The sequence below is a fragment of the Elephantulus edwardii genome, unplaced genomic scaffold (assembly GCF_000299155.1).
Source record: "Elephantulus edwardii isolate Elephantulus edwardi_28Jun2011 unplaced genomic scaffold, EleEdw1.0 scaffold00267, whole genome shotgun sequence".
NCBI classification, from domain to species: Eukaryota; Metazoa; Chordata; class Mammalia; order Macroscelidea; family Macroscelididae; genus Elephantulus; species Elephantulus edwardii.
In genome coordinates this window covers 2982223-3005348 of record NW_006400017.1, presented here as the reverse complement: position 1 = coordinate 3005348, position 23126 = coordinate 2982223, and the positions used below count along the sequence as shown (strand labels likewise).

General features: G+C 41.8%; 1 protein-coding gene and 1 pseudogene across 1 annotated transcript in view; both read right to left on the bottom strand.

The window, feature by feature from the left end:
- Positions 1 to 5435: 5435 nt before the first annotated feature.
- LOC102866436 lies at positions 5436 to 9705 on the bottom strand (annotated as a pseudogene).
- Positions 9706 to 9715: 10 nt separating this feature from the next.
- NLRP1 (NLR family, pyrin domain containing 1) overlaps positions 9716 to 23126 on the bottom strand; it is a 72471-nt gene continuing 59060 nt past the window's right edge. The window contains exons 11-14 of the mRNA XM_006899804.1: positions 20389 to 20651; positions 19701 to 19826; positions 13016 to 13157; positions 9716 to 10014 (exon numbers count right to left, since the gene is read on the bottom strand). Of these exons, the coding sequence (XP_006899866.1) occupies positions 9716 to 10014; positions 13016 to 13157; positions 19701 to 19826; positions 20389 to 20651 (830 nt within the window). The remainder of the gene's footprint in view (positions 10015 to 13015; positions 13158 to 19700; positions 19827 to 20388; positions 20652 to 23126) is intronic.

Sequence of the window (23126 nt, the reverse complement as noted above, 5' to 3'; positions counted from 1 at the left end):
CAGGCATCCCTCAATGAATAAGGATCTTTTCTCTTGTTCAACCCAGTGCTAAAAATTCAGAACTGCACAAGAGGTGAAAGGAAGTTGATTCTCAAACAATAATTTCCCTCAGTCTCTCTAAAGACTTAGGGGAAGTAATGTTTAAAGGGAGATAGAGCCTTGGTTGAAGACCCGTACAGGTTCGTGGCAGATTGGCACTAGAATTCAGATCTTCTAGGCTCACAGTTCAATGCTCTCTATTCTTGACTGTAATTAAATTTTCTCTTTAAAGCAAAAGCTATACTTGAATCCTTTATCTAAAAGCATTCCTTCTTAGATATAAACAAAATATGACTTTGAACAAAAATTTTTCCTTTTATTTTAATTACTCTTGTTATTGATGTTGTTGTTGATTGCCGTTGAGGTAAGCATGACTCATAGTGACCCAGTGAACAAAAGGCCTGTAGCCTTTTTGTAACTATCGTCATTTATCAAAGTTCACAGATAAGGAAAGTATTATTAATAATAACTTCAGTGCCTAGCTCACTACAGTTTAGAAACTGCTTTTCCCACTTTTCATCTTGTATTCTTCTCACCATACTTATTATTTTTAGAGTCATACAAGTCAGGCGTAGAACTGAGAAGTGAGCAGGTCTCTTGTCATCACATAAGTTTTGTAGTCAGATGATGTGAGGTAAAATTCTAGCTCTTCCATTCATTGTTGATGCTGTTTTGTGCCATCCAGTTGGAACTGACTCCTAGCTGACCCTCCAACCAGTTTCCAGAGGCAGTTAATCGCATGGAAGGAGATTGCCCATCTTTCTCCCATAGAGCGGCTGGTGGATTCCAACTGCATGCATTATTTGGGATTATGCAGTTCAACTTCTTACCACTAGGCCAGAGCTTCCTTACCACTCGTTGAGTACCATAAAGTCAGAACTGAATCATAGTTGACTCTCCAGTGGGTTTTCAGAGGCAGTTAATTGTACAGGAGGAGATTGCCCATTTTCAATGTTTACATTTAAAGTGGTTCTTAGAAAGTCTCTTAGACTTGCCAGCCTTTGAGGATTTCTAAACTCTAAAACCACAACCACTGTTAACTCTTTCTAAATGAAGAGAAATGTTGGTTTCTCCCAGTAAAGTCACACCGACAGCACTTGATTCTCTAGCAATCTTGTGTGACAGTTGTAAATGGGCCAACAAAGTGTCTAGGATTTTTATGGTGGTTCAGTCATGGAAACGCAAGTCTTAGCTCCAACAGAGGTCAGATTTATATAGTGTGTCCCCAAACTACTAAACATACAAAACAAGCACTCACCAGAAATTAAAGTGTTAGCATAAACTACCTGGCCTCAGGTATGCAAGGCTGCACTTATCAGACAGGGCTTAGAGTTATCTCCCAGGAACCAGTTAAGAGCCAGACCCTTGTCTGGAATGTGTGCACTCAATAAACTGTCTAAGCTTTTCTGAAATGATTTGTAATGTGCTTCCTTCAGTTCAGCCCAAACTCACTGCCATCAGGTAGGAGTCAGTGCACAGCTGACCCTCTGGCAGGTTTTCCGAGGCTGCGAACTGCGTGGAAGAAGATTGTTCATCTTCCTCCTGTGGGGCTGCTGGTGGATTGGAGAGGTGCCCCCTTTAGGTTAGCAGTTCACCTCCCCATGGACTATGCTTCCAGAGTTCCCTCCTGAATGAAGCAGCACATATATAAAATTTTAAGGCTCCTAGCTAATAATAGAACCCCTCTTTATCAATTCTGATCCCTTTGAGGAATAATGAAAATATAAGGCAGTGAGACAACCAAAATAATGTAATTTAAAAGTACAGCTGATAAGAAGTATGGGAAGCCAAACTTGATACCAAATATCATATGAAAACCCTTGTTTAGGAATTGAAGGAATTATAAATTCATAAGTTAGGATTTCTCTGTGACAGATCACAGAAAACGAGCTGTTTATTCCCTGCAGACAAGAGACAGCTAGGCACCCTCTACAGAGGGAGTGTTACTACATGTGAAATTCTTCCTGAGCTAGAACATTAGGTTGACAACAGAGCAAAATTAGTCACCATGTACAAGGAATTGTTTTTAAGATTTGCTTCCCCTTATTATCAATAAATACACAGAGAGGCATGTCTTGAGGCTCTTCGGTGGAGAGCTGCTGGCCCCTGTTTTATGATCTCTGTTCTCTCTCATTCCTGGTGTCTGTCTCATTATTAATAATTATAAAAATACTTTAGCCTTGCTCTGCAACAGTCTGGTGTCAGGACCTGGGAAAAGGTGGTGGTTTCTCTTTGGATAAGGTGGTGGTCACTCTTTCTCTCTTTTTTGAGCAGACACCAGGAACTGAAAGGGAATTCGCTCAGGGTAAGTGAAACCTTTGGGAAAATTAAAGACAGGGTCATGAAAAAATCACCACTCCTTGGAAGTCAGGATAGAATTAAAAAATTTCATGAGGATTCTCTCATCCCTCGAAGGACAAAGTTGAGGGAAATATTAGAAAATATTTCATGGAAAGTTCACCCCACCCCTTTATCTGAAGTCAACTGTTTAAAAGGTCAAAAGGGTAAATTGCAACCTTTTGTAGCTGATATTGCAATTACTGTATGGGGCAGAGATCTATTAGCTTAGTGGGGAGCTACATTACAAATTCCCACTATTTCAACTTCAGCAAAAAATATGATGCTAAATATGAATTATATTCCAGGGAAAGGGTTAGGAAAAAGGAAACAAGGGGTTGCCAGTTTTCAAGAACCTAAATCTAATCTATCCTGGAAAGGATTAGGATATTCAAGTTTATAATGAGGGCCACGGCTCCTCATTATGCTCTCCCCTCAACTTGGTTAACAGAAAAAAAACAATTTGGGTGGATCAGTGGCCGCTAACCAGACTGAAATTAGAAATTTTAGAAAAATTAGTTCAAGAACAGTATCTAGCCGGTCATATAGAAGAAATCACTAGTCCTTGGAATTCACCAGTGTTTGTAATTAAAAAGAAATCAAATAACTGGAGAATGAGAACTGATTTAAGAAAAATTAATGAAATAACTCAGCCTATGAGTACTTTACAATCTGGGCTGCCTCTTCCCTCTATGATACCTGAGGGATGGCCAATTATTGTTATTGATCTTAAAGACTGTTTTTTAAATATTTCACTGTAACCTAAAGACAGAGAAAAATTTGCTTTTACTGTCTTTGCTATAAATAATCATAGACCTGCCAAAAGATATTTCTCGAACACTCTTCCACAGGGAATGTTGAACAGCCCGTGCTTGTGCCAGTACTTTGTTAATCAGCCATTAGGGATTTTAAGAAAATTATTTCCTACTTCTTTTTTTTAATTTCCTACTTCTTTAATTATTCATTATATAGATGATGTATTGTTTTCTTGTCTTGATTAGGGTACATTGCTATCTTTATATAATAAGGCTACAGAAATCCTTCAGCAATATGGATTACAAATAGCAATTAAAGAATTACAAACTACAGAACCCTTATAAATATTTTGGATCCTTACTAGAAATATAAAAAATTATTCTTCAAAAGTACAAATACAAAGAGATATTTTGCATATTCTAAATGATTGTGAAAAATTACTGGGTGATAGTCATCGGTTACAACTTAGTCTATCAATTACAAAATTTATTCCAAATCTTAGGGGGTCCTTCAGATATTCAAAGTCCTAGAAAACTTATACCTGAAGGAGAAGAGGAATTAAAAATTATAGAACAAAGGATACATGAAGCTCAATTAGACCACATAGATTTAAATAAACTTGTAAAATTGATTTTTATTCATTCTTTACACTCTTTCACTGGAATATTATATCAAGAGAATAAAATTTTAGATGGCTATCATGAGTAATACCTGCTGTTCTTCATCCTAAGGCAGTGACTAATAAAGGAATCCCTGTTCTTAGTAGAGGTAAACCTCTCTTCTCTCAGCTTCCACCACCAGGAATTACATCTGAAGATGAGAGCTACATCTCTACACACTGGGGTTGGATTTTTTTTTGGTCACTACTTTTAGTGTGCATTCCAAGGTCATGTGGGTCAGGTTTAAACAAGTCATTGTCACTGCAGGGGTGTGTAAATTCCACACAGGTACCAATATCTTGCAGGTGCACAAAGTAACTGTCCTTCCCACTTGCCACTTTTGCTGGGCCATAAATCAGGATGTCTTAAGGCCCGCTTTCCTTGTTCATTGTTTAGGCCATAGCACCAGGATATGGATCTGGGGAGTCTAATCACTACTTTCCTCCACTCTGTTCATAAATGCTGTTGGGAGTGGGGGTGGGGGGAATCTCTGACCTCTGCTTGGACACTCTATTGCTCAAGTTCTATACTACACTCTTTGTGCAGGGTATCTAGAAAAGTTAGGTCTTTTAGTTCAATTGCATTTGGCACTTCTTGATCTGAAGGGCTGGGAAAGTATCTTGCCCATCTTCTTAGAGTACCTGCTGCACCTTCCCTGAGATTAGGACATGCTTTAAAAGATAACTTGCTCCTGTGTGAACTCTAAGCACCAGCATAAAGGTCTGCTGTATGTGATCTCAGAGACTGACAACACGGATGTTTGTTGAGAAGCTGCTCTAACTCACAACAGGACAGTTGGGAACAGGTCAGTCCAGTTGGCCTGAGTTGACTGACACAGCTTAGTGAAGGTCTTCTTTATTGTCTGAGTCACTCTCTCTACTAAATACTATGTTGTTGTGTTGTGTGCCTTTCAGTGAGAATGGACCCATCGCTGACCTTCCAGAGAGTTTTCAGAGACAGTAAATAGCTCAGGAGAAGAATCTACATATTTCTCCCATGGATCACTTCATGGACTTGAACTGCGTGCCTTTCAGACTGCAGCACAGCTCCTTACCACTAGGCCACCAGAACTCCATAGCTGGACAATGACCAGGGAGGAGGATAGAAGGAGAATTGATGCTTTTGAGCTTTGGTGTTGGAGAAGAGTGCGAGGGTACCATGGACTGCTAAGAAAACAGATTCATTCTGGAGAGGGTTAAACCGAGCTACTCCTTGGAGGCAAGGGTTCTGAGACTTTGCCTTGACATACTTTGGTCATGTTGTAAGGAGGGACCGGTCCTTGGAGAAGGACATCATGCTTGGGAGGGTGGAGGGCCGGTGCTGGAGGGGAAGGCCCTCTGGGAGATGGATTGATTCGGTGACTGGGGTAATCGGGATGAGTGTGTCGGAGACAATGAGATTGGCACAGGAAAGAGCAGAGTTTAGAGCTGTTGTACATAGGGTCGCTATGAGTCGCAAGCGACTCCACGGCACACAACAACAACAACAACAACAACAACATGTAGAACACTTTACCATTTCTCTTTCTAATAACATTTACTTCCTCTTACACCTTCACAGCTTTCACAACAATCACAAGTTTTTTTTTCTTTTTTCTTTTGTAATTTTTTGTTGCTTTTACAAGGTAGCTTTATTGCACACTGATTATGCCGTGAATTCGTAAGGAAGAGGTTCTAGCCTCACGAGCTCCTTTCCTCTCGTTCTCGCAATGACTCTCTGCGGAGAGCGGGCTGGCATTTCAGCGGGACCCACGTGCCTTTCTCCTTGGCTTCCTTCTTTTTCTGATCATTTTCCTTCTTCACTCCTATCAGGAAGCTGTCTCTGCTCTTCGAGTGCTTCATATGCTCAATGCACACGTTAATTCTCTTGGCAAGAATTTCACCCTTGTTTTTTCACAAGGAGATCAACAGCACGCTGGACGACACGGTGGACTCCTCCGGTTTGGCCATGCTAGCATTTGTGAGGCATTCCTTTTTGAGCAGTGCCCATTCCCTTGATGTCTGCAATGTCTCATTTCTTGTAGATTTGCATCGAAGTGGCCAAAGGAACTGTTTCCTAACGGGTTGAGAGAACATACAGCAGATGCCCCTCCTCTTTCCCTTTGTGTTGTCATGTTGGGGGATCCCACGCCAAAGGAAGTGAGAGACAAGTTTTCTAAGAGAATATGAAAATCTGTTTTATTTTTCCACCTCCCTCCCTCCCATCCTGGTAGCCAGTGATGAAGTCCAATCTCTATACATTTGCTTATGGTAGATATTTCACACATGTGGGACTGAAAATATTTGTCTTTTTTTTAATTATATTTTATTAATTTTCATAAACATTTACAGAGATTTTGGGCTTCCACTCATTCATTGTTGCACTATTCTCTCTACCCTCCTCCCAGTTTGTTCTTGTCCAAAATATTTGTCTTTTTATGACTGTCTTTTTTAGCATGCTATTTTCAAACTGTATTTTTTTTAGAATTGTATTAAAGGAAATATTAACTGGAAATAGCTGAAAAGATGTGTTAGATCACAGTTAAAGTTCTTAAAATGACTGATGTTTGCAAACAACAAATGCTGGCGAGGTTTGGAGGAACTGACACCCTTATTCACTATTGGTGAGGGTATAAAACAGTGCAACCGGTATGGAAGGCAGTATGGAGCTTTCTCAAAAAGTTGCAAATAGAAATACCATTTGGCCCAGAAATTCCACTACTGGGAATATACCCTAAAGAAACAGTAACTGCCACCCAAGCAGATATATGCTCACCCAGATTAATTGTGGCTTTATTCACAATAGCAAAGAGCTGGAAACAAGCTAATTGCCTATCAACAAATGAATGGATAGAGAAGCTCTGGTATATTCACACAATGGAATATTATGCTGCATTGAAAAATAAGGAACTCATGAAACATTATACAAAATGTGTGACCCTGGAGGACATTATGCTGAGTGAAGTATGTCAGTCACAAAAGGACAAAATCTGCATAGTGCCACTATTGTAAAACAGGACTGACAACAGGGTTGCTGGGAGACTGAGAAAGATGGGATAAATTATGTATACTGCATTGAAATAGATGAGGGAGAGAACTGTTTAAAAGGGATATGTGATTAGGTATTATTGTCATAACAGGAGTCCAGAGTGAAGGCTGCTTAGTGGAGTGGACTTAGGGGAAGGGATTGTGTAACAATGGAAGAATTTTTCTTTTATATTTCAAACAGAAGAGCAAATTGGCGGGGGACAGGTGGGCACCTGTAGCAGAAGATTACTTGCAAAGGTAATTTAGAAACAGAAGCAGTAAACTTTCTTGTGGAAAATGCAGAGCCAAGAGTTTTGAGTGTCCAGGGCTCACAGTCTCACCTCTAAACTGACTTATCCTACATGGGACCAGAGGGTGAAACACTCTGGTTTATTTCCAGAATCCCCTGTGTCACAGGTCAGCTCCAAGAGCTGGGGTAGAAAAGTTCAAGAAAGTCTTCTCATCTCCTGGGAGATCCTGGTAGAGTCTACTATATTGACTGGACATAATAGCAATGTGTTCTAAGGAAACAGTTCAATGGACCCAGAAGATAGGCCCTTTGGCACATGCTTATGATGAAGCTGAAATAGAGGCCGTAGGTGTTAGCCTTTCCTGTCTTTAGTTTTTGATGTTTGTGCACTATTCTCTTCTGGGGTGATGGTAGGAAGTTGAGATTTGCTGACTTCACTCACTCATCAGTGAGACCCAGAGAGTGTACCCATTACCTATTGTATTCTTACGAGGTGCTATTCATTAGTATATGTACATGCATGTATTATCTCATCAACCCTTGAAGAACCTCCAGATACAGGGAAGCCAGAGCCTCAAACCTATGCAGAAGAGAAACAGAGCCATGGTAGGGCCCCAGGCAGATGGTGGGAAGAAGTGGCTCTAGGGAGGAGGGTGACTGATCAGGGAGGAGGATGGAGTCAACCTGTGCTGTGTTGGGGGCAGGAACAGCCCGAGTGAAGCTTTTCCCTCTGGAGTTGAGGCCAGTGTTTATATAACTGTTGAAACATCAGTGAGTCTGATTCTAAGGTTACTAATCCACGGGGGTGAACTTGTGGATTATTGCTAGTGTGACACTCAATAGCACATGGATGGGATGTTGGCCAGAAAGGGAATTAAGGGAGGCATCTGGGGGAAGCCCCTTGACCATTATTTATCTGAGTAAACCCTCACTTAGTACTCACCATGTGCCACTGTACTGCTCTTACTTGTCACTCAAAGAGCTGTGACTCACAGCACCATTTCATATAAGACAATGAAACATTGTTTGGTCATATGCCATCTTCATGGGTTCTGGTATGTTTCAGTCCATTGCTGCAGCTGTTATGTACAGCATTCCAACCAAAAGGACTTATTATCTTTCAGTACTATAGTACTATGTAGGAGAATATTATTTTTATCATCCATAGGGTTTTCACTGGATCATTTCTGAAAGTACACCTACCCCTCACTGATTGGACTATTCTGTTATTGGGCTATCTTGTTGTTGTTGTTACATGTTGTCAAGTCACTTGCATTTCATAGTGACACAATAGCTCTGGACCCTGTCAGGTGCCACCAAGTTGAGTACGACTTATAGGTGTACATGATTCAGGCCATGGTCTTCTCAGTCACTTGCTATGCATCTGAGAGCTGGACAATGATGAATGATGGCAGAAGAAGAATTGATGCCTTTGAACTATGGTGTTGGAGAAGAGTGCTGAATATCCCATGGACAGCCAAAAGGACATGTCTTGGAGAGGGTACAGCCAGAGCTCCTTGGAGGCAAAGATGATGAAGCTTCATCTCTCATACTTTGGGCATGTTGCTAGGAGAGGTTATTCCTTGGAGAGGGACATCATACTTGGAAAGGTAGAGGAACAGCACAGGAGAGGAAGACCTCAGATGAGACGGATTGACATAGTAACTGGGGTAATGGGGTTAGGAGAGCTAGAGACAGTGAGATTGGCTCTGGATAGGACAGGATTCAGAGCTATTGTATATAGGGTTGCTATGAGTTGTAAGCAACTCAATGGCACATAACAACATAGATCACCAGTCCTTTCTCCCTACAATGTCTTAGTTTAGAAGCTCCCCTGAAACCTGTATGCCATGGGCAACCCTGCTGGTATTTGAAATACTGGTGTCTTAGCTTCTAACATCATATGAAAACATGTGGGACCACAATGGGACAATTTGACAGATGAGTGGAAGAGGCACTGCACTGGGCATTGGGGAGAACTGGATAAGCTTCCTCAGGGAGTTTCCTAATGAGTGAGAGGAGAGAGGCCATGAAACAGCAGTGACAATGCAGCACACTAAGGGCTCGCATTGGGCATAAAAGCTGTTGGAGGAGCGCAAGGTCATAGAATGTCTTCCCATCAGATGTGGCATCTGAGACCTAGATTCCATTTCCCTACTGCCTTCTTCTTTAACTTATTCAGAAGTCATAAAGAACAAAGCACATATTTGAGGCAGCAGAAAAGCTAAGCCCAATATGAGCAACTGAAAAAGAAATCACTTTTGCACATATTTACAAGTCATTCAAACAGTCTGATCCCATGGCCTGTTTTCAGTCTAGTCAGCGAGGCTTGTGTTCTCAGTACTTCTTGTACCTGCATGAAACTGGGAGAGTGCTAGGCATGATTGCCCTGACCTCCAGAGCAAGTGCTTGGGTTAGGTCTGGAGAACGCTTGCCAATTCCAGATGGACTTTTCCTGAGATGTTGCTACCCCCACGCTGGTGAACAGCTGATCTGTGGCAGTCACAGGAGGTAGGCCCATAAGGAAGGCGTTTAATGCCCAGCAGAAGCATCGTCAGAGTTCCGTAACAGAAGATCTTGGAGAAGAACTTGTTTATCAAGGTAACGGTTGAGACCCAGAGAGGGGAACGTGAGGCAGAGCTGGGTGCTCACACTTCATATACCGGTTGTCAGGAGACCTCCTGGTTCCCTATACTGCCCCACTTCTCCCACAGTTCCATGATCAGGTACGGATGGGTCTCCCTCAGGGCTTGGTAGAATCGATTTTTGCGGGCCCAGTCCCAGGACCGGCTGAAGCTAAACAGCTTCCGCATCTGGGCTGGCTTGGTGGCCTCCGCGCGTACACTCTCACACTGCTCCTCACTTAGCACGTGTCGATGCATCTTGTCCAGGACAGGATCCACCAAGGTCACGCGGGCCACCAGCTGCTCCCGATACCAGTCCACAAAGTGCAAGCGGTCTTGGACTTCTGGGAGTGGAGGTGAGGCTGGCAACAAAGAAATAAGGGCGTTCCACCATTGTGCCTACCTTTAGCCCCCTGCCTCTAGCTTCCTTCACTTAACTAATTTGCATCCATGACCTCTTAAATTCCCTCTTTTTAAAGAAAAATTTATTATTAATTTCAGTGAAAATTTACAGAGACTTTGGATTTCCATTCATTCATTGTTGCCCCTTTCTCCCCTCCCAACCCCCCCCCCCCAATACACTACCCTCTTGTAAAAGTAAAACAAAAATTCTTTCATTGTTTTACAAACCCTCCCCCAGGTCCACTCCACCCTGTAGTCTTTGCTCTAGACTCCTGTCATAACAAAAATACCTACATATCCCTTTTAAGCAGTTTTCTCCCTCATCTGTTTCAATGCAGTATACATTATTGAACCCATCTTTCTCAGCCTCCCTCCAATCCTGAGGTCATTCCTGGTTTACAACAGTGGCACCATGCAGTATTTGTCCTTTTGTGACTGAGATATTTCATTCAGCATAATGTCCTCCAGGGTCACCCATTTTGAATAATATTGCATGAGTTCCTTGTTTTTCAGTGCAGTGTAGTATTCCATTGTGTGAATATACCACAGCTTCTCTATCTATTCGTTTGTTGATGGGCACTTTGGTTATTTCCAACTCCTTGCTATTGTGAACAAAGCCACGATAAACATGGGTGTGCATATATCTGCTTGGGTGTCAGTTATGGTCTCTTTGGGGTATATTCCCAGTAGTGGAACTGCTGGGTCTTAAATTCCCTTTAAGACAATTTGATCACCTGAAATGCACCCATACCCTCTCTTACATCAGTATCCAGAATAGAACTCTTCCTGAGAGAGGGCAGTTGGGTGAGGTGGACTGAGGGATGGGAATTGGGGTGGGGGAGTGTGGTGGTTCTGATAAGGATATTTGAGAATATCAAGAGGGAGATGTTAGAACCCCTATGGGGATGGAGAGAATATAGAAATATGGAGAAGCACTCTGGATACACATTCAGATTCTTTATGAAATTTGTAATAACAGAGTCCTTCCCTTTCTCTCATTGCTTCCTTCTAGAACCAGATACATCAGAACTGCCACTTACTCCGTGGATTCCAACACCGATACTAACCTGTTAAGTCAGGAGGTTCAAGGGTAGCTGTAGATCGTAGATCTCCTGGAAGAAAAGAGAAATACAGAGCAACTGTCACAACACTAGTTACTAACACAATATAGGTTGGTGCTCCGTCAGCACTCCTGAGATGCTCTGATTCTGTGAACAAGCAAAAAACACTAATCAAATCTGTGAAATTGGAAGAGCCCTTAGAGATTATATAGGTGACTATTTTCCTTATTCATCTAGGGAAGCCAAGGCTCAGAGAAATGATTGGAGGGAGAGAGGGTGAGGGAGAGGGAGAGGGGGAAGAGGAAGAGAGGTGAGAGGGAGAGAGGGAGAGAGGGAGAGAGAGAGAGAAACATTTGAATGAGCAGCAGACGTTTCTGCTACCAACACAAGACTTTTGTCTACTTTTGGCGTGACTAGAGTTCATGATGGAAAACCAGCCAAGTTCTCCCAGCTAGATGCCTGAGACGATTAGAGATCTGATTCTATGCAGAAACTCAGTCTTCCTGTATTGTTTGGCCTTTTAGACAAACAGGTCAAATCTGTTTGTTCTGAAATGGGATGGTAAAAGAATCAAAAGAAAACATCTCAGCACATGTCAGTAATTGGTAAATTTTAATAGGAACAAGATTCAAAAAGAACAAAAACGGAATGGGCTTAAATGGTTACTTGTGTTAGGATAACAAGGGGACATTCTCAGCAGCTCATGTGAAAAAGGCATGGGCGTATGAGTAGACCTCCAGTCACCATGAGCTCAGAGTATGACAAGCCAGGCATAAGAAGAACGGAGCTCAAGCTATGTTACTATCTGGATGGAAGGAGGAGGATGTCCGACATCCTCCTTACTCTCACGAGAGACAATATTTGGAGCATCTACTGAGGAAGATGGCTGAGATGGCACAAGACTTATAATCATAATACAAAAGGAAATGGCAGAAAGACATACAGATGTTGAATTTGCCTAAGAAGTGACTTAAAGGGGGCCATGACTTTAACCTTCAGGTATCTAAGGGCTTTCTGATGGGCTTCTTCTGTGAGCTCCAAGATTCAGAGTTAAGACTTACAGAAGGGAAATATTGACTTAACATGAGGACAAAGAACAGTACTGCTTCTCTTTATTAGGGGCCATCACATGAGGCATGTATAAATGATACTGTATTGAGTCTTTGCAACAGTGCTTCAAGGTAGGGTTTTATAGGCCTATTAGACTCAAATAAGACATTTCCCCAAGATCACACAAGTAACTGCCAGAGCAGAATTCAAACCAAAGTATGATACTGGAGTTGGTTTGCTCTCCATCTATGACTACACCCAAATCCAGACTGAGTAAATATCATTCTCCTTCTACCACAACGGGAAGTCTGTTTGTAGTAGCTCAGGGCTAGTCTTACTATAGCTCAACAGCTGGAACTGGCTGGCTGCCCCTGGAAGGGATATTTGGGGAGATTCTGGTTCTTAGAGGGGGGGAAGTATGCTGAATAAAGAGGTCAAGCGGATTCCCCCATTCCTATTTCACTCCCCATTGTCTCCCTATGAATGATGCTAGAGGGCATGTCTCTGGTGCTGCCAAAGTTCGCTTTATCCAAAAAACCACAAGACCATCTACTTACTCTTTCATCTCACATCCAAGCTATTATGTGAAGCTTTAGCAAAGGCCTTGTAGGTATTAAAATCTATTAAATCAAGAAAGTGTGGAGACAAATGGTACATGGGAAAGAGCATAGATCTTAGCATCATATTGACAAGAGTTTAAATTCTGTTCATACTGCTTGTAACCTAACTTGAAAAATCAACTTAAAAATGTTCCCCTGCCCCCTTTATAGGCTTTCTTGCTTTATTATCTTTCTTTATTACCCTTGGATTTTCAAATTTACCCTAACTTTACCTTGTTTCACCAAAGCCTTCCACACCACAATCCCATCTTTCTTGTCCTTCATTTCCAGCCTGATCCCTGATCCCAGGTGGTCAACATAGAATTCAGAGAAGAGCTGGGATTGTCCAGGATTCCGATAGCAGAGCTCCAGTTCCTGTGAAGCAGAGCAAGTTATCGTATCAGAAGCCACCATTTATCCTATAGGCGAGGCCTTTCCTACCCATTACCTTTTTTCCTCACCTCAATTCCATAGGGGTGATCCAACTAAGTCTTGCACTGAAATAAATCAGGCCTTCAGAAACTATTTGTTTCCTTAAAAGTCTGACACAGAACAATATTCATCCTCAAAATTTCTACTCTTTACATCTTTAAACCAAGACCATCTCCTGTTTTCCCCATCTTGAGCCAAACCCTTCATTCCTATCCCAAAGCCTGACTTTTCAATGGATCCTAAACTTTACTCACTTTCAATCACTAGAAAATTTTATCTGTCTTCTTTCTTTCTTTCCTTTCATTTTTTTATTCTTACTTTTAATGAAAATTTACAGAGACTTTGGATTTCCATTCATTCATTGTTGCGCTTTTCTCCCTGCCAGTTCACTCGTCTCTTTGAAAAGTAAAAGAAAAATTCTTTCATTGTTTTACAATCCCTCCCCGCTGTCTTCTTTCTTAAATCACATCCAAGACACAACTCCTGGTTCCATGCTCTCTTCCAAACATTTTCTTCTTCCATTTTCTCCATTCTTTTTTTTTTTTTTATTAAATTTTATTAGTTTCAATGAACATTCACAGGGATTCTGGGCTTTCACTCCTTCATTGCCGCACCATTCTCTCCACCCTCCATTCTTAATATATGTCGCTTCCATTCACTGAGTACTCATATCCCTGATGTAGACATCAGCCTCGGATCCGTCCCTTCTTTCTCCATATATAGCCAAGTCACCACATCTTGCTGGCTCTACCTCTAAAATATACCCTAACGCCATCAGCTATTTTCTGTCTCCACTGCACCACCCTAGCTAAGCCATCATCAACTCTTACCATAGCTTTTCAACTTACCTCTCTGCTTCTATTCTTTTTTTTTGTGCAATAAGACAATATATTGTGATAGTATGCAACCCATGACCACCCAGGTTTACAACCAAAGAAGCATAAGCCCCCATGTTGAGTACAGGTGCGAAATTCTACTCCTTTATTTCCAACTATACCACTCTCTGAAGGCAATGGGATCATCAGGAGGATGAAAGCGAATCCAGTGACGTCATTTCTGAGGAAGGCACAGAGTGTGGAACTTCTGGGGATGGCTGTCAGGAAGGTTCCTTTATAGAGCTGTACTGGGATGGGTGGAGCTCCACAGTGGCCTCACTCTACTTGCAAGGACAGACAGAGGAGGTAAGAAGGCTTTGCTTCTATTCTTGACCTCTAATCATTCATTCATTCATTCTCTACCCAGCAAGCCAGAGGCTTCTTTTTTAAACCAAGTCTTGCTATAACCCTTTTCAAATCCTGGGATGGCTTGCTATTACACTTAGAACAAAATCCATAACTCCCTATTAGCGTCAATCAACAAGGCTTGGGAGACTTTTACCTCTTACCTCTTACTAAGCAAGCCCCACTACATTGGCCTCCTTTCAGTCACCTGAAGGGCTTGCATTTGCTCTGTATCTCTGACATGTCCTTCCTAAAAATGCTCTCCTATAGATCTCCAGGTGCCTGAAGTCTTCTTTATACTTAGGGCTTAACTCTAATAGCACCTCCTTAAGGAGGTGTCTAAAGTTGGCCAAGTCATTCTCTTGCATGACCTTGTGTCTTCTGTTGTTTATTATTTTAAATGGTTTTAAAAATTATTTACTGGAAGTCTCATTGTACCAGGATGTAATCTTCATATCTTTAGATCAGTCTTTCCTGTTTCTGGAAATTTCTACAGTGATGAGGACAACACATACTTGACCCTTGATAAATGTTTGTTGAGTGAGTGAATCCTGATTCTTATTCCTTATTAACAAATGATGTAGCAGTAAAACTCATTGATCCTTGGAGTCATGTTTTCGAATTCAAGATATATGCATTACTTTCTCCTAATTAAGGTAACAACAGTTGTCATCAAGGCAACACACTGGCTATGACTTTTAAGACGTAAATTGGCAGGCCTTTCTTCCAAAGAGCTTCTAGGTAGATTCAAACCAGCATTCTTTCAGTTAGTAGTTGAGTGCTTAATCATTTGCACCACACAGGGATGTCATTCTTCCTCACTGTTTTTGTTGTTGTTAAGTGCCTTCCAAGTCAACTACAATTTGTAGCAACTCTAACAATGGATCTTATGGATCCATTGAACCCTGGACCCTTTGAACCTTGTCCTACCCTGTGCTATCATCAACATAATTCCTGATATACTTGAGCTCATTAAGAATCAATTCTTCTTCTTTTTGATGACCACTCCACCATCATGTTTAAGCATAATGTCTTTTTACAAGGATGGGCCTCTCCCAACAACAAACCCAAAGTACATTAGATGAAGTTTCATTCTTCTTGCTGGAAAGGAATACTCTGGTTGCACCTTTTCCAATATATATTTGTCTGTGTGGCAGTCCATGGGATATTCTTCTCCAAGGATTCAATGGGATATTCTTCTCCAACACCACAGCTCAAAAGCATCAATTCTTCTTCTGTCATTCTTATTTCTATTAGGAGAGCTCTGGTGGCCAAGTGGGAAGAAGTTGCACCGCCAACCAAACAAGCGTTCACATCCATCAGCTGCTCTGTGGGAGAAGGATGGGCAATCTCCTGTGCAATTTTCAGCTTCTGAAACTTGCTGGAGGGGCAGCTATGAGTCAGCTCTGATATAATGACACATAACAACAGCTTCCTAACTAGTAAATATTTATTCCATCTGGGGAACTTAGACTGAGGGTTCCTCAGAATTCTAAGTCAGAGGTGGGCAGCTTCCGCTAAGAACAAGATTGATTTTTCTAATCTTTCAATACCATTTCTTCTACAATAATCTTTGCTTATTATTTTACTTTGCTACCTTTTAAAAGACACATCTAGTCTCTCTTGTCTCAATCCTGTTATATCTGACTTTTCCATGGTCTCCCTACAGTACTTAGGCAGGGAATAAAATTTTCTCATCAATTTCCCCTAGAACGTAGTCAATGTTCTGAACTTGGTTAATTTGATTAAGTTGCTGGCTTTAGATACCCCCTTCCTGATCCTTTCTATAAAAGTTTAATAGCTATCCTAAGGGGAATCTGCACTATAGCAAATACTTCTGATGCACTTCTACCAATATTATAGGGCAGGCAGAACAGGTATGACTAGGGAGAAAGCAAACAAGCTATCTGACTTTCTAAAACAGACCTGGTTGTATTATGGGACACAATTTAAATCTCAGACTTTGAGATCTGCTGCAAAAACCCTGAATTACTTTTGTTTTGTTTTGAGTGAGTAAATGAAAACCAATTTATTTTGTAAATGTTAACACAAAATAAAAAGAAACTTACTGTTTTTTTGAAACCCAAATCCTTGTAGACATATTTTGTGCATACATGGTCATGTTATGTGCATATGTATTTGTTTTAAACATAAATGTGATGTGGTACATAATGCCATTGAAACTTATTCACACAAAAGTATAATTTGGACCATTTTTGTCAATAAAGATCTAATTCTTATGCACCGACTGCCGTCCAGTCAGTGCCAACTCATAGCAACCTTTCCCTGAGCTATGTTATAATTAACTGATGTATTCTGCCTTGATGCTGTTGTGTGCCATCAGAACCAACCTAGGTGACCCTCCCGCAGGTTTTCAGTGATAGCAAATTTCACAGAAGGAGATTGCCCATCCTCTTCCCACAGAGCGTCTGGTGGATTCGAACTGTGTGCCTTTGGGATTTCTTTTTTTTTTTTTTTTTTCGCTGCAGCTGAAAGCTTCTTTATTGTGGTAAAATGGCGGCGGCGGCCTGCCTTTGGGATTTCAGTGCAGTTTCTTACCACTGGTCCACCAGACCTCCAAAAGTCTTAAATAATATTATAGCATAGTCATAGTTGCAACAAATTGTTTAACAACTCATCCTACAACAGAGGGGAAGAGATGAACTCTAATTCACCTTAGAATACATTTGGTAGACAAACCACTGATTCTAATGAGCAAAAGCTCAGTAATGGTGAAGATCTAAGTATTATTATCAATTGATGTCCACTGCCCCAGCTTCATCTGTTTAGACCAAAAGTGGTGTTGATGGTGGGGAGAGTGAGAGCTGAAACAAACAAATAAACAAAAAAACCTAACAGAAAACAGCTCCTAATATCCAGGAACGGATTTGATGCTTGTAGTTAGACTTCAATGTTGTTACAAACTGATCTGATGCTTACTGCTGAGACATGTTATTTATTCTCCTGTTCAGCATCAACAATGCCATAGAACATGCATTTTCTTTTTTTTTCTTTTTTTCCCCCTATATTTTATTAATTTTCATAAACATTTACAGAGATTTGGGGTTTCCATTCATTCATTGTTGCACTATTCTCTCTACCCTCCTCCCAGTTTGTTCTTGTCCAAATGCCACAGTGCTTGTCAAAGCCAGTTCTGATTAATCTTCTTTGTCAGTGTGTCCTTTGCCATTCCCTATCACTCCTCCCTGAGAGAGACTTCACCCTGAGTCATAAGGAAAAGGGGATGGTGTATTCTCTTATCTACTTCCTGCTGAAAAGGGACGCTGTGGGTTTCAGGGTGAAGATCTTCTCTCACTACTCTAAAGGGCCCCTTTGGTAGTAGGAAACACATAGACTATTATAGAACATGCATTTTAGATAAGGTTACTGGGCAACTCACAAAATACCAAACACCAAGTTCTTCTCGGTAAATTAATGACTACTCTGCCTTCAGCAATTACAGCTTTGTCCTTGCTCTGATGTCTGGTGGCATAATCTGTAGGGAGTTTTGCTGCGAGACCAAAGGTAGTGTCTCTCTGGCAGTTTGAATCCACGGGTGGCTTTTCAGGAGAAAGATGAGCAATTTCCTTCCATGTGATTTACAGACTCCCTTAAAACCACTGGAAGGTCAGCTGTGAGTTGGTTCCAGCTCCACAACAAGGAGTTTTGTTGAGTTGATCCTTGCTGTACTTTGCCTTCAGTTTATTGAGATTTATTAAGATTCTTATTCATACAATTGCTCTTGCTTTTTAACACTGATCCAGAGCAATTTTCTGTCTCCTTAAGTCTTCCCAACCAAGGCCCAAGTCCTATAATTGCTTCTTTCTAACAGTCTCTTACTGAATCACACCATGGTTCCCCATGGTATGTGTTCAACTTCACCACAGTGAATCACAGGCCCAACTTGTTCACCTGTAAGTGTATTCCTGGGAGTCATTAACCAGGAGGAATTGACACCTTATAATGCTCACACTCCCGTTATACAAAGATGTATTCAAACCATGACCTTTACTATTTATGAATGTGACCTTATTTGGAAATAGAGTAATTGAAGATAGAATTCATAAACATGAAGTCATATTGAAGTAGTTCACTTACTCATTCACTGCTGTAGATTTGGAATTGTCTTATAATTGATCCTCCTGCAGGTTTTTGGAGGCATGAGAGGAGATTGCTAATCTTTCTCCTAACCATCAGCTGGTAGAGTTGAACCACCAGAGAGGTTTAGTAGCAAACTATTGCCTGTGTTACCAGAGCTCCCTATATTGATGTAAGAAGAGCCTTAGTCCAATATGATTAGTGTTTTATTAAAAAAAAGAAGAAGAGACTAGTTTGATGGTAGTGGGCTATCAGAAGCTATTAACATTAGTGTCACTGAAGTGGGTATATAGTGTCTCCATTGCTGAATTTGACTGGCTTAAAAAAGAGAGAGAGAGAATGATATAAAGACTCTTGGGAAGGATGGTAATGTGAAGACAGGTAGAAACTAGAGTTATCCTGATACAAGCCAAGGGATGAAGAATTTCTGGCCATCATCAGAAGCTGGGAGAGAGGCATGGAGTCTACAGAAAGAATTAGGATTACTGATACCCTGATTTCAGTTTTCCAGCCTCCATAATTTTTCCGGAACAAATTTCTGTGTATTTTTTTTAAATTTCTTTATTGTTGTTGTTGTTATGTGCTGTCGGGTTGCTTGCGACTCATTGCAACCTATGTACAACAGCCCTAAACTCTGCTCTGTCCTGTGCCAATTGCACTGTCTCTGACACACCCATTCTGCTTATCCCCGTCACTGAATCAATCCACCTCATAGGGGGCCTTCCCCTCCTGCACTGTACTTCCACACTCCCAAGTATGATGTCCCTTTCCAGGGACCAGTCTCTCCTCACAACATGTCCAAACTATGTTAGACCGAGCCTCAGAATCCTTGCCTCCAAGGAGCCGCCCAGTTTAATGCATTCCAGGATGAATCTGTTTGTTTTCCTAGCAGTCCATGGTACTCTCAATACTATATGCTCCAGCACTACAGCTCAAAGGCATCAATTCTCCTACTATCCTCCTTAGTCATTGTCCAACTCTCCGATGCATAATAAGTGATAGCAAAGACCATGGCCTAATCTTTGAAATACTTCCACTTTTCTAAATCTTATTTTGTTCTGCTCAACCCAATTCATTCCATCTATGGGAAAGCTCTGATTCCTGCTCTGCTTGGCATTTCCAGAAGGATTCCAACCCCAGAGAAGGAATGAACATCTAGGCCACTCACCTCCGGGATCATTTCCAGGTTATTTGAGCCAGACACGACATAGCGAGAGCCTATATAAAGTGGAGTCAGAGGGGGTGGCTTGTTTAGTCGCACAAACTCGAACTTCTTTTCTTCATCATCGATGGCCTAAAGAACATACAGATCAGTGGCTAACGGGTAGGGAAGAGGGGTGTCTGACTCAGAGAGTCATCACTATGGAGTCTGCTCTAAATGTTAAGAGATGCTTTGGTGTGTTTGTCAGGGAGAAGAGCCTATAGCACCTTGGCATCCATCATGACCCCCATGCACTTCTGTACAGACATTTCCATAATTGGCCTCTTCCATATTCAGGGTGGGAATTTGGACTTTGCTAGAGAAGATTACAGATTGAGGAAAAGCTAGAGATATGAGCATGAAGCCCTCTCATCCTTTGGCTCCTAGAAAAGAGGCTGCAGAAGATAATCCAGAAGTAATGATGGAGCTCCAAGTAGAGCCAGGGAGACCTGATGCAGGGAACTTAAGTGGTGTGGAAATGAAGACCAGTCCATGGCTGAGCAAGGGACAGGATCATTGGTTTTTGTTAAGGCTTCGACTTATGAGTCCAATCCCTCTTTCCAATTTGAGGACCTGTCTAGAGAGGGCTCTCTGGCTTCATTGCATGCTTTCTATCAGCCTACTGTGCCCCGACCCTTCTGGTCTTCAGAGTCACCTTCTGAATGGAGCAGTCACTGGGGATAAGGTAGAGGTGGAAGGTGACTTCCTCAGGAAGGAGATGATGGTAGAGCAACACCGTGGAGGTGATGGGGATGAAGCGCAGGGCCGCGTGGACCATTCTCAGTAGGACTCCCATGGGGGAGAAGCTGGGGTTTTCCAGGACTGTGGAAGATGGCTCTACTCTGGCTGGCATCTCCAGGAGCATCCCCTCCTCTTTAAAGTGGGCCACTCGGAACATGGAGGTGTCCACATGACCCCCTGTCAAAGGACAGATAAAGCAACATAGATTTAGTGCTCTCACGGAGTCAGGCTCTGGCTGTGTGGTCGGCTCCCAGGGCTTAGGCACAGTAGACTTCCTGGGGGAACTCACCATGAAGAAGGACATACCTGACTGAGGCCTTTGCAGGCTATGGGAAATACTTGTTACTAGGACAGTGGCACCACAGGGACCTTCTTGAACCAAGCTCAAACACAGATCAGCACCATATATTGAACATAAGGCTCATTACCTGTGTTTTTGTGGGCTCTTAACTATAAGGGCCATTGAGTGATAAGGAGCAGATCTGATTTCAAGGAGGTAGAGAGCAAGAAGGAGGAGGGGATAGTGGGGAAATGGAGGGACGAGCAGCTGTGTTTATCTGTTATGTGTTTGACCACCCACCATTCAAATACCTTTTGGAAAGACACCTCAATTCCTTATGCTACCATACTGTGGGTTTTGGCAGGAGGCAAGATGAACATCTCATGGAAGCAGTTGCTACTACTTGACAGCTATGACACAGTGGTGTGACCAAGATTTTGTTGCTTCTAATTAAGATCCTGAGTCTAGAGAAGGTGAAGTAAGGTGAAAAGATAGAGGTCAACTTGGCAGTGAGGGAGGATCTTGCTATGGCTGTGTTTTCAGCAGAGGGATGTCCAGATACCTTTTGGTGTAACATTGGCTATGTCTTTGGTTTCTCAGCATCTCTTAGCCACTCTTTTTAAGAGCCTTCTGCCTAAACTTTTCTTGTCTATGCACTTGTTGTTATGTGCTGTTGAGTCGCCTGCAACGCATAGTGACCTACACAGGACCAAACAGCCCTAAACCCTGCTCTATCCTGTGCCAATCTTATTGTCTCTTACACACCTACCCTCATTACCCCAGGCACTGAATCAATTGCTCTCATTGAGGGTCTTCCTCTCTTGTGCCAATCCCTCCACTCTCCCAAGCATGACGTCCCTCTCCAAGGACTGGTCCCTCCTTGCAATATGTCCAGTGCGTGTCAGATGATACTTCCAAATCCTTACCTTTAAGGAGCAGCCTGTTTTAACATTCTCCAGGATGAACCTTTCATTCTCTTAGCCATCCATAGTATATTCAATACTCTTCTCCAACATCACCACTCAAAGACATCAATTCTCCTTCTATCATCACTAGTCATTGTTTAGCTTTCTGATGCATAGCAAGTGATTGCAAAGACCATGGCCTGTATCAGGTGCACCTTAGTTTTCAGGCTGACATCATTGCTCTTCAGTAATTTGAAGAGGTCTCTGACAGCAGACTTTCTCAAAGCAGATTGTCTCTTAATTTCCTGGCTGCTGGTACCAAGAGTGTTGATTGTGGAGCCAAGCCAAACTAAAACTGTTTATAATCTCAATCTCTTCACCATCCATCATGATGCTGCCAGTTGGTCCAATGGAGAAAATCTTTGTTTTCTTGATATTGAGCTTCAATCCATATTGAAGACTGCAGTCCTTGATCTACTGCAACAAGTGCTTCTGGTCCTCCTCAGTTTCAGCAAGCAGGGTTGTGTCATCTGTGTAACATAGTCTGTTGATGAGTCTTCCTCCAATCTTGATGTTACATTCTTCCTCACAGAGCCCAGCGTCCTGTACGATCTACTCTGCATACAGATTGAAGAGGTATGGTGACAGGACACATCCCTGGTATATATCCTTCTCAATTTTGAACCATGCAGTGTTTCCTTGCTCTGTTCTGACGACTGCCTCCTGGTCCTAGTATAGGTTTCACATAAGCACGATCAAATGTTTTGGGGTTCACACTTCTCAGAGTTACTACATCTGTTTATTTTTTGGCTAGGTTAATCAAAAAAGGGCTTCTTCAAAGAAGAACTCTGTCAGAACACATCTAAGTACTCTGACCAGCACTGGAGGTGAGAGAAACACTGGACTAGAGGCCAGGAGTCTTGGCCCTATCCCTGTATTGCTGAGCAATTGTGAAAACAGATAGGTTTTGGGTGACTGGAGCATCCAGCAAGCTGAACAGGCTCTTTAGCTGGGAGAACAACAGTAAAACAACACAGTGTGATTGTAATTTCAAAAGTGTCCATGGTGAGGATTACTTCAGTTTATTAATTTTTTTTGTCATATAAAAATAATATGCCACAACCTAAATAGAATAAGGAAGAATTCACTTATAAACCCTCAATCAAATAATACAGCTATTACCCACTTCTACTTTCCTATTACATACAGTCTTTCTCTGCAAGAATGTATTTTCACATTTCCATTGAGGTATATGTAGCTTGGTCTCCTGTTTCCCCCCTAACTGGTTTAAATTGTCATGAACATCTGTCAGAACTTTCTAGTGACCAAGTGTGATTCTGGCTGGTGGATGTTTCACCCTGTGATTTTCCTCTTTTTGCAGCAGTGAAGCTGTTTTTGACTTCTCACCATGATAAATAGCAAGCATTACAATGCACTAATTTTCTGCACAGAGTTTTCCTATTTCCC